This window comes from Octopus bimaculoides, chromosome 5 (assembly GCF_001194135.2).
Source record: "Octopus bimaculoides isolate UCB-OBI-ISO-001 chromosome 5, ASM119413v2, whole genome shotgun sequence".
Lineage (NCBI taxonomy): Eukaryota > Metazoa > Mollusca > Cephalopoda > Octopoda > Octopodidae > Octopus > Octopus bimaculoides.
This window is the reverse complement of record NC_068985.1, coordinates 9,493,399-9,505,815: the sequence shown is the minus strand read 5'-3', so window position 1 is coordinate 9,505,815 and position 12,417 is coordinate 9,493,399. Positions and strand designations below refer to the sequence as shown.

General features: G+C 38.1%; 1 protein-coding gene across 1 annotated transcript in view; it reads left to right on the top strand.

Moving 5' to 3' along the window:
- Positions 1–12,417, top strand: part of LOC106877294 (WD repeat and FYVE domain-containing protein 3) — a 293,546-nt gene that overhangs the window by 178,132 nt on the left and 102,997 nt on the right. Inside the window, exons 6-9 of the mRNA XM_052968010.1 lie at positions 2,773–2,959; positions 3,752–3,918; positions 5,394–5,449; positions 11,705–11,851. Of these exons, the coding sequence (XP_052823970.1) occupies positions 2,773–2,959; positions 3,752–3,918; positions 5,394–5,449; positions 11,705–11,851 (557 nt within the window). The remainder of the gene's footprint in view (positions 1–2,772; positions 2,960–3,751; positions 3,919–5,393; positions 5,450–11,704; positions 11,852–12,417) is intronic.

Sequence of the window (12,417 nt, the reverse complement as noted above, 5' to 3'; positions counted from 1 at the left end):
TGAAAGAACTGATTGTTTAACCAATACATTAAACAAAAGATCACTTAGTTTTTTTTTTTATTTTATCAGTTTCAGCTCAAAGTTGTGGCCATGCTGGGGCACCACCGTTTCGCTACACTGTTATTGAGAGCCTTCTCTGATATGTAGCATTTGGTGAAGAAGGGAGTTCGATGTCACTACCCTCATTTCTGCCTCCTGCTGCGAGGTAGGTTCATCTGGGACTCTCAACAGGAAGAGATCCAGTTTTGATCTGAAAACACCTACATCCACTTTGTGTAGGTTCCTCAGACTCTTTGGGAGAATATTAAAAAGCTGTGGGCCCCTGAAACCCAGGCTGTTGCAGTAACTGGTCCTGAAGTGCAACAGCATTGCTGGTATCCTAGGTACTCTGTAGTACCTAGGATCTGCATTTGTGTAGCTTTCAGTGCCAAAATTTGGCACAATCCCTTCCAGAATCTGCCAGGTATATATGACTGCGTATCTCTCCTGCATTCGCTCCAGGGAGTAGAATAATTGTTTAAATATTTAACCAATTGACTAACAATAAAGAAGTGGAATTGATCCTGAGAATGTGTTATTATTATTGATTTGAAATTCTGGCATAAAGCCAGTAATTTAAGGGGAGGGTTTTAGTCAATTCCATCAATCTCAGTGCTCAATTGGCACTTATTTTATCGACCCCGAAATGACAAACGGCCAAGTCAACATAGGCTGGACTCATGTGTTATTTATTACTGGTGTCATGGCTCTTACAAAGTACAACAAAAACTATGGTAAATAGATTCAGAATTTTAGAATCCTTATAACACTTTCTGCTTATATATTTCTTTTGTATTCATGGAATTGGGAAAAGAAGGGAAAAAAACAAAAAAAAAACAAAAAACTCCAAATGTAAAAAAAGAAAAGAAAATTCTCTATAAATCTTGGAGAGAAATTGCTGTGTATTAAGAGATAATATTTGTATTTCGTTCTATCAGAAAGCTTATAAATATGGATGAAATTTCAATGGCTTAGTCGAGTGGTTATATAATGTTAAGCAGTGTTCCTTGACATGTGATGTTATAAACAGCTTTGCAGCATAATGCTTATAATTATGGAATCCTGAATGACTTAGAAGTATGATAGCATAATGAAGGGCATAAGGCAGTGTTTCTCAACCTTTTTACTCTTGTGTAATCCTTAAAATAAACTACATGTCTCAAGGAACCCCTGCATAAAACAAAATTATACACCATATCTTTCTATATGTTTTTTCAATGTAGTTCACATGGTAAATATCATATGTGTATGTATGTATATATATATATATATATATATATATATATATATATATATATAAAATCTAAAGAAAGCAGAAAATGGAGAAGTACTGATGAACAACAATTATTATTTATTAATTCAATGCAAATAGGCTGCATCCCATCTAACAACTGATGTACGTTGATTGTTGTTAATCACTACTTCTCCATTTTCTGTTTCCTTTAAATTCTGATTCTTTATAAATCCATGTTTATCCTCGTCTTTACCTACAACTTATGAACATATTATGTTTGCACATGTATGTCCATGGTTAAATATAGATTAAATATAGGTAATGTAATGGATACTTCTATCCCTTAGATGGTTATTTTAACCTCTACTCAACTAACCATTTTATATATATATATATATATATATATATATATATATATATATATGTATGGTTGTTATATTTTTTTGATAGCATAATAGGTTAGATAGAATGATGTCCATATTACAATAATATGTTGTGCATGTATTGTAATAATACGATCATGAAATTAGCATTAGCTTATTTCACTCTTTCTCGTGGAACCCCTAGGAACCTTTTGCGGAACCTTGGTTGAGAAACGCTGGTATAAGGTGTGACTGTGGTAAGAAGCCTGCTTCCCAACCACATGACCCTGAGCTCAGTCGCACTGGGTGGCACCTTGGACAAGTGTCAATGCCAGGAGATCAACATATTATCATGAAAGAAAGAGAAAAGTTTGATAAATATGGAAACCTGAGAATTGAGATCACTAAGATGTGGCAGCTACGAGAGACAAACAAAGGTGATCCCGATTGTTATCGGAGCATTGGGTTCAATACCACCCAGTTTGGAAAAACATTTGAAAACCTTAGAAATACCCTCCAATCTAGATGTATTGAAAAAGTTGGCATTACTTGGAACTGCAGACATATTGCGTAAAGTACTGACTGAGGTCCTTGTTGTGACTTGACAAACAGTACAAACACCCAGTAAACACAATATCTTCAATCAACAACCTCACGATATTGTATACTGTACAACGTCCATAATAATAATAATAATACTAATAATAATTATAATAAATAATGATATCATTGCTGGCTCCCCTGGACTGGCTCATGTGCGGGCGACACACGAAAATTTTATTTATTTTTTTTTTGTGTGGGTGGCACATGAAATGCACCATTTTGAGCGTGGCCGTTGCCAGTACCGCCTGACTGGCCTTCGTGCGGGTGACACGTAAAAGCACCCACTACACTCTCTGAGTGGTTGGCGTTAGGAAGGGCATCTAGCTGTAGAAACTCTGCCAAATCTGATTGGAGCCTGGTGTAGCCATCTGGTTTCACCAGTCCTCAGTCCAATCGTCCAACCCATGCTAGCATGGAAAGCGGACGTTAAACGACGAAGAAGAAGAAGTTACTGATGAAATACCTTATAATACTTATCGGAGTCAATCTATAAATGTCTTGTTTATCTTTTCTTTCCTGCTCTGTCTCTTATAGAAAAAGGTTGTGTCCGTCACTGTATAGAAAACATGCAACAAGCTCAAGACTTGTGTCCTATTGAAATGGTGGAAATGGTAGTGACAGTCTTCTGTTTTCTTAAAGACTCCAGCGAAGTATCTCACACGTTACTGGATGATTTTCGATCAAACCAAGGCTATATTTTCCTCTCGGAATTTCTCCTGAAGTAAGTCCCTGCTTTTCTGGATTTTTCTTTTATTACTAAATAATAACATTACCGACTTCAGTTTTTTGTTGGGGAGGATATCCAGCCATGGCGAAACATGTCAAAGCTGATATAAAGCATGATGTAGCCCAGTGGCTTACTGGACCCTGCCAGACTGCCCAGACCAAGCGAGCATGGAAACGGATGTTTGATGATGATGATGATGATGATGATGGTGATGGTGATGGTGATGGTGGTGGTGATGATGATGATGATGGTGATGATGGTGATGATGGTGATGATGATGATGGTGGTGGTGATGGTGGTGATGGTGGTGATGATGATGATGATGATGATGATGATTTACTTTATTTAAAAATGCAAAATAACCGGCAGTCATCAGGTGTAGGACTGAGATGAGCTGGATGTGCGTGGGGGGTGGGGGGCAGTGATGTCACAAGGTTGGCTGAAGAGCTTTGCGAGAAGAAGAGGGGTGGGGGTCATGTGAACAGGAGGATGACTAGTGTGGGCCTCTTTTGCTTTGGAGCTGTTGTTTGGGATGGATGTGGTGGCCATGTGAGGGGAGGAAATTTGCTGTTAGGTTCTGGCCAGAGTTTAGATAGGTGGAGCTTCTACGAATATCTCTCAGCTAACACAGCAGTGGTGGTGGTGGTAGTGTTGGTGGTTCAATTTGAATGTGAAAGGACAGGGGCAGGGAGAAGGTAATGACTTGTCTAATTTAATGGGGTTTTTTTGCTTATTTTTTTTTACCTGTATTAATTTGTATTTCTTTATTAATTTCTTCTGTTTCAGATTAGAACTAAGTCCTGGTGAAGACAGTCAACAAGCCCTCCGAAATCTTGTGCTTCTTGTCGGCTCCTTAACCACGTGTGGTTTTGTTGAGTTAAAACCTGGTCAAGCCAGCACCGGTTCACTGTTTCTAATGCCAGGATTCACTGTTCCACAAGCCACTGGGAAAGGTATGTTGGACCCTTATGTTACCATTTTTCTGTTGAAATACACAGATTTTATTTCAGTTAGTTTGGGGAATGATGAAAAATTTATTAAGATAACTTTGTCCTTATTAACCCTTTTGTTACCAACCCAGCTGAAACCGGCTTCTGGCTCTGTAGTACAAATGTCTTGTTTTCTAAGTTTTGAATTAAAATCTTCCACCAAACCTTAGTCACAATTTATGTTCCTAACACTAGCTTAATGATGTAGGGTTCATGTTTGGAGTGTCTTTGGGAATACAAGTTCACAAGTGGTTCCCGGTCACATGCATATACTCATTGGGATAGTGTGATTTATAGAAGGAACCCGTGGAAGAGGGAGACCCAGGAAGACATGGGATGAGGTGGTGAAGCATGACATTCGAATGTTGGGCCTCACAGAAGCAACGATGAAAGACTGAGACCTCTGGAGATATGCTGTCATGGAGAAGACCCGGCAAGCAAAGTGAGATCACAGCCGTAGCCTCCACCAGTGTGGCGTAACCAGCCCATTTAAAAAGTACCTTTGAATTGTTGTTTGAAGAGACCTATTGAGTCAAGTAAAATCAAAATCAAATCAAATCAAATTATAATCAAATTGTAGTTGGAGCCAATGCCTGTGCTGCCTCACTGGCTCCCATGCTGGTGGCACACAATAAGCACCATTCATGCGTGGGTTGTTGTCAGTGCCACCTGACTGATTCCCTGTGCCGGTGGCACCGTCTGAATGTGGTCGAACCCAGGCCCCTTGCCCTGACTGGCTCCTGTGCCGGCAGCAGGTAAAAAGCACCCACTACACTCTTGGAGTGATTGGTGTTAGTTAGGAAGGATATCAACTGTAGAAACCTTACCAGAATAGATCAGAGCCTGGTGCAGCCTCCTGGCTTGCCAGTCCCCAGTTAAACCGTCCAACCCATGCCAGCATGGAAAACAGACGTTAAACAATGATGATGATGATAATTTAGTAGGTCATCTTGCTGTTGGTTGCTGACCATCACAGAAGATTCGCTGACCAAGTCACCACTGATTATCGGAACAGACGTACCCTGCATTTGAAGCGGGTTCTAGAGACACTTCTGTCCGATAATGGACAGAATCAACGACTATTGTAAAGGTTGTAAGACGGAATGAAAATTTTAGAAGAATAAATAGATGAGTGGAAATTTTTACCAGTGAGTGTGTCAAATAATAAGGCACCAAAAGAGAATGAATCTCCCCAGACACAACCCAATGTGTGTGTGTGTGTGTGTGTGTGTGTGTGTGTGCACAAAATGAGCAAAATGGAGTGTCTAGAACAACTGCCTCAAGAAATTCTGTCTGACCCATGTGAGCATAGGAAGTGGCTGTTAATTTATGATGGTTCTGATAATAATCAAAATAACTTATGTGGGTAAAATTTCCTCATTTGCCATTTTCATACCATTTTCATTTTCTAATATTGAAATCTTGTATTTTCCTTGCAGGTGTTAGTGTGAGAAATATCCAAGCTTTTCAGGTCCTCCAATCAGTATTTCTTAAGGTAAATATCATTTATCTATTTAAACCACCACTTCTGTTTTTTTCATTTTCCTTTAAATTCTCCAGAACATTCTGCCAGTGAAAGAATGATGCATGTGAGGGGAAAGATTCTTCATATAATGGAAGGCATTTACCCACAAATTGTTCAGCTCTCCTTATAATTATTTTGAGTTACCAAGACAGCTCCTTAGTGGTTGCTCATTCAATTAAAAATTGGAACCAAATCTCTCTCGATTCATACACTGATGGGCACAGTAACTGTGTGGTTCTGGGTTTAATTCCGTTCTGCCTGGTACCTTTGGCAAATGCTGTTTAAGATAACCTTGAGCTGATGAAAATCTTGTGAGGAAAACAGAGTGAAATATGGTAAATGGAAACTGAGCATATGTGTATATCATCATTAATATTATCATTTTACAAAGTGGCGAGCTGGCAGAAACGTTAGCATGCTGGGCGAAATGCTTAGAGGTATTTTGTCTGTCGTTACATTCTGAGTTCAAATTCTGCTGAGGTTGACTTTGCCTTTCATCCTTTCAGAGTCGAAAAATTAAGAACCAGTTCCCTATTGGGGTTAATCTAATTGACTGGCCCCCTCCCCAAAAATTTCAGGCCCTTGTGCCTAGAGTAGAAAAGAATATTATCATTTTATATTTGGCAGATTTTGAGCAGGCTGTCCCAGTACAATCATTATTTTGAGTTACCTCCCTTCCAGACAGGACAGAGACGCATGATTCACTCCTGTTTCATTTCTGACTCTGTCTTTATGACTGGATTCCTATTACCAACCATTTTGCAGAATCTACTGATTGCATTTTCTCTTAGCATGAAAGAAGTTGTCAATCATCTCAATCCTATATTGTCTCTGCTCATTCATCAATCACTTTACAGGGATTACTGAGTACATTTTCTCATAGTACCAGCACCTAGAGGTTGTCATTCGTCTCTAATAAAGTCCCTACTGAAACCCTGGGTTGAATAATTCAGCTGTTGGTCTGTGCCAATCTACAGTGTAGGATAACCTGGTACGGTTAAAACTCAAATCCTTGTTCAGCTGTGACACTCCAACCATGAGTGAAGTGGAAGCACTCTACTGTCACATGAATAGTACCTCTCACTAATACCCTGTATTACTGCCAATACACACACACACACACACACACACACACACACACACACACACACACACACACACACACATTCTTAGGCATGTATATATCACCCACTCTCTCAAAAAGGACACCATTAAAGGAGTTAATGCAAAAGAAAATGAGAAGGTACTGATCATAGGTCTTCACAATCAGGACCCGCTTAGGCCTATATTGCTATATTATATACAGCTTTGAATGTCATGTCCTATTTTTTCCCTAATTTTTTCCCTATTTTTTCCCTAATACCTTTTCATTCTCCAGGGTTGATGCCAGTGCCATCTGACTGGCTCACTGTGCCGGTGGCATGTGAAAAGCACCATCCAAATGTAGTCGATGCCATACACCCCACCTGCAGCTCCAACTGGCTCCTGTGCCAGTGGCACATAAAAAGTACCATCTGAATGTGACCGATGCTAGTGCCACCTGACTGGCTCCTGTGCTGGTGGCATGTAAAAAGCACCCACTACACTCTCGGAGTGGTTGGTGTTAGGAAAGACATCCAGCTGTAGAAACATTGCCAAATCAGATTGGAGCCTGATGCAGCCTCTTTGTTTGCCAGTCCCTAGTCCAACCATCCAATCATCCATAGAAAACAGATGTTAAACGATGACGATGATGATTGATGAACAAGCCTCTTGAATCATTTCAGCAGCCATATTTTTCTCATGTCTCTTTGCATGTTTTCAAAATTTCATCAAATTTACATGTTCTTGAATCTAGGATGTAATACTTTCCTCTCTTCTGCCCTCATTGAAACAGTATGTAATTACAATAATTAACTTGGCAAAATCTCTAAAACAAAGGAGATATCCTAAAAGATTTCATCAATTTCTTCATTGATTTCATTTCGTTTCTATTTCCGTATTTTCTTCTTGTCTTCTTCTACAGATCAATGTTAAGAGTTGTCTTTATAATTATTGGTTATTTATCACATCGCAGTTTATGTCAGTATAATGGCGTTGAATCCCAGAGGAATTAAAGTTTTGGCATGATCTTGAAGGAATATAAGGTAGTAATAAGAATAGATATTAACCATGAAAATGTCAATAGGTTTACAGGTTGGCACCTAGAAAGGAAAATTTATGCTTTTTAATGTTATAAGCTATTCGACTAATTTTGTTTTTGTGTTTGGTTTGCAAGATTTTTGATGTAAATTCATGTTTTGAAACAAGTCTTGTGTCGTGGAAAGGTCATTACGTCAATAATAATAATAATAATAATAATAAAAGCACACACTGGTTCAATATCACTTCTTCGTAACTAACTAACTAATTGATCATGCATTTAATGTGTTGGTTAAACAATTGGTTGTTTTGTTTCGATCAACCAAATCCCCTCTCAAAGCTTTGGTCAGCGTGAGACTACAACAGAAGACACTTGCCCAAAGTGCCACACAGTGAGACTGAACCCAGGACCATGTGGTTAGGAAGCAATCCTCTTGCTACACAACAATGCCTGCACCAATGATCTTAATCAATTTTCCTTTCTTCATTTTCTAATCTGAATATATAACTTAGCAAAGTAGGTTTTTCTTAAACTACTTCTAATTTTTTTCCATAAGCAATTTCAATTTATTTATATTGATGTTGGCTCAGTTTTAGACTCACCGTTTGATTATCCTTTCTTTAATCTGAATAATTCCTGCATTGGTGCTTCAAACACAGCATCTTTAAATTCTCTTACCAAACCATATACTTGCTTTATTTATCTTAGTCACTAATGGGAACAATTCCAAACTGTTATCATTAGTTTGGTCATGTATTTAGATTCTATTCTGGTAGTGTCCCAAATAAATCTATTATATGTGTATAAAGAGAAGAAAAATACCACTCCATATGCACACACACACACACACACACACACGTTGATGTGTATGTGCATATATATATATATATATATATATATATATATATATAAACATAAACATACATACAAACATTCATATATATATACATACATACATATATATATATATATATATATATATATACACCTTATTATTTTTTCTAATATATATATATATATATATATATACATACTTAGACACACACACACATGTTCATATGTGTGTGTATATATATAAATACACACGCACACATAGATGCTCATGCACGCACACACGTATGAACCATTCAAACCAGCACAGATTATAAGGAAAAGGGTAACCTTGAACTTTCATTAAAATTAACTTGTAATAAAACAGCAGTTTATATTATTTTTACTCGATATTCATATTATTTTTACAAAACTTAATGATGAATCATTTCACAGCTTGACGAATACAAGGTTGGTCTCATTGCCAAAAGATTGCAGGTTTTCTTTTCTGTTTCTGGCACGTTTCCTGTGTTCTAGCATTAACCCTTTTGATACCAACCTACCTGAGACTGCCCCTGGTTCTATGATATAAACCTTGTTTGAAAGTAATCTCAGTTATAACATTTCAACAAAATTCAACGGTAACTTTTGTTTCAAACACCAGCTTAATAATGACAAAATTATTTTACTTAATTCTTTATTGTTTGCAATATTAATTGAAGCAAAAGCTGTGTATTACTTCAACGAAAATATGGTAGCGAACGAGTTAAATATTGAAAGCTTCCATGATCAGGCTATTAAAGAAAAAAACAAAACAAAAGAAAAACAAACAAAGAAAAAATTAAAAGAAAAAGACAAAAGAAAAAAAGGAGGCTAATATTCTTTTATTTGTTTGAGTCATTTGACTGCAGCCATGCTGGAGCACCGCTTTTAGTCAAACAAATCGATCCCAGGACTTATTCCTTGTAAACCTAGTACTTATTCTATCAGTCATTTTTGATGAAACTCTAAGTTACAGGGTTGTAAACACACCAACAATGATTGTCAAGCAATGGTGAGGGGACAAATACAGACACACAAATACATGCATATATGCATACATACACCCACACGCACGCATATATATACAATGAGCTTCTTTCAGTTTCCGTCCACCACATCCACTCACAAGGCTTTGGTTGGCCCGAGGCTATAGTTGGTGACACTTGCCCAAGGTTCCATGCAGTGGGACTGATCCCAGAGCCATGTGGTTGGGAAGCAAGCTTCTTACCACACAGCCACTCCTGCACCTAATTAAGGATGGGATGAGACAATTGGGTCCAACTCTTTGAAGACTGATGATTTTCATGGCTGACTTTTGGTACTGGGGCTCAACACATACATATACAACACACACACACACACACACACACACACACACACACACACACACACACACACACACACACACACACACACACACGCACGCGCGCATGCTCAGAAATATGCACATATGGAAAGAGGAGAAGTGACACACACACATTACAATTTGATTAACGTAAACACTTTACTTCTCATACATGTAAAAAGCACCACTCACCTTGCCTGTGTTTGTGCCACATAAAAAGCACCAAGTCCACTCCGCTGAGTGGTTGGTGTGAGGAAAGGCATCCAGCTGTAAAAATCCTGCCAAAACAGTCACAGAAGTCTGATGCAGGCTTCGGCCTGGCTGGCTCTTGTGGTACCGTCCAACCCATGCTAGAATGGAAGACAGACGTTAAGTGATGATGATGATGGTGATGCTCATATGCATAAAAAGAGTGAGGGGAGAGAGGGAATGGGTGAAAGACAGGAAGGGAGAGGGGGAAAAATGAAGGTAACATTAAAATGTGTGTTGTTAAGCAATAAGTGGCGCCAAAATAGCTGTGCCAAAATGTCTCATACCAAAAAGTAGGGGTTAATACATTAATATAATGCATCCATATTACAGCTGTTTCTACTGCTGCTGCTGATGATGATAATGTTGCCAGTGACAACAACTTTATGGATAAGTTCCAGACAACTTAGCTAACTCATTGCCATTTCATGCCATAGTCATGGGGCTTAACTGCAAATGAACGAGGACAGAACTGACGCTAGACAAGTACTGTGGGTTGGTTGTGCAGTTAAAAATTTTAGGCTTCAACAGCAGCAGAAAAAATTGGTGGTTTACCATGATGAATGAAGTTCTTCCGATTGAAGAAAGCTTTCTGCAATTAGAAAATAACTATTTTTAAATCTCACAATGTGAGATATTCAGAAACAGTATTTTGGAGTAAAGATTCACTCTTTTACTCTTTTACTTGTTTCAGTTATTTGACTGTGGCCATGCTGGACCACCGCCTTTAGTCGAGCAAATCGACCCTAGGACTTATTCTTTGTAAGCCTAGTACTTATTTTATCGGTCTGTTTTGCCGAACCGCTAAGTTATGGGGACGTAAACACACCACCATCAGTTGTCAAGCGATGTTGGGGGAACAAACACAGACACACAAACATATACACACACATACACACACACACACACACACACACACACACACACACACACACACACACATATATATATATATATATATATATATATATACATATATACGACGGGCTTCTTTCAGTTTCCGTCTACCAAATCCACTCACAAGACTTTGGTCGGCTCGAGGCTATAGTAGAAGACACTTGCCCAGGGTGCCACGCAGTGGGACTGAACCCAGAACCATGTGGTTGGTAAGCAAGCAGCTTACCACACAGCCACTCCTACGCCAACATGACATGGCAGTCCTGGTTTAGGACGAATGTTGCTGTAATTTAGCCCCAAGAGACATCGTCTCCAGCTGGCTATATAACACGATCTGTGTCCTTATGGTGTTGCTGGATGCCTTATGGTGTTGCCTTGGCAGAGCTTTGTACTCTCTGAGTGCTCTTGTTCATACTTGAAAAACTTTCTCTTTTTTAATTGCCAAGTCTTTGATCGGATCCTCAAAATTGATCTTACGTAACCCATCTGCTGTAGAGACAAAGCATCCCAAATATTATTTTAACAAATTTAAAGTGATTTCTTTTTTGCCATAAACCTTTTACTATTTCTGTGATGTCCCCCTGTTGTTTGGTGCCCTAAGCACGTGTTTATTTTACTTAATGGTTAATCCAGTGCTGCTTCCATCAATTAATTTTGTCTTATATCACCTGATTTACAACACACACACACACAGACAATATTCTATTTTGTATTTGGTGCTCTGTCGTTCATACTCACAAATGTCTTTCTCCAATTCCAGGCCACGTCAGTTCACCTCTGTAGTAATATCCTTGATGTCATCAACAGCATCTATCACCAGGACAATGCCAATTATTTCATCCTTGAGTCACAGCACACTTTGTCTCAGTTTGCTGAGAAAATTCACTTGAAACCTCCAGATATACAGGTTAGTATAATTTAACGCTGAGCAAATGTGATTGCTTTTCTTCTTAGCATCAATAACCGTCTGATATGTGTAATGAGAGAAAAGGAAAGAATATAGGAAGATCCTTCGCATTTAGGGCTGGAGTGTGTGTGTGTGTGTATGTGTGTATGTGTGTATGTATATCTATATATATATATATAATATAATATAGGATAAATTCTTTATAAGAATTTATCAAGTAGTCAGCGTGAAAAAACCTCATAATGAAAAAATAACGAAAAATTTCGTAATGAAAAAATTCATCGTTTCTTCATAGATATATTTAATTATATATAAAGGGCATTAACTGTGTATCAATACCTCACACTATCGAGGGACTAAATAAGTAAAAAAAACTACCAAAAATAAGCAACATATTTACCGAAAGCGAGGGAATGCAGCTTTTCAAAATTTATCTCTTAAAAACATTTAACTCAACGGTAGACCACTGGTTTCTCAATCAAATACAGAAAAAACTGTGAAGTAACCTGTATTCTTTTGTTCATCAGTACACGTATGGTCAAGATATATAAAAATAAACAAGAATC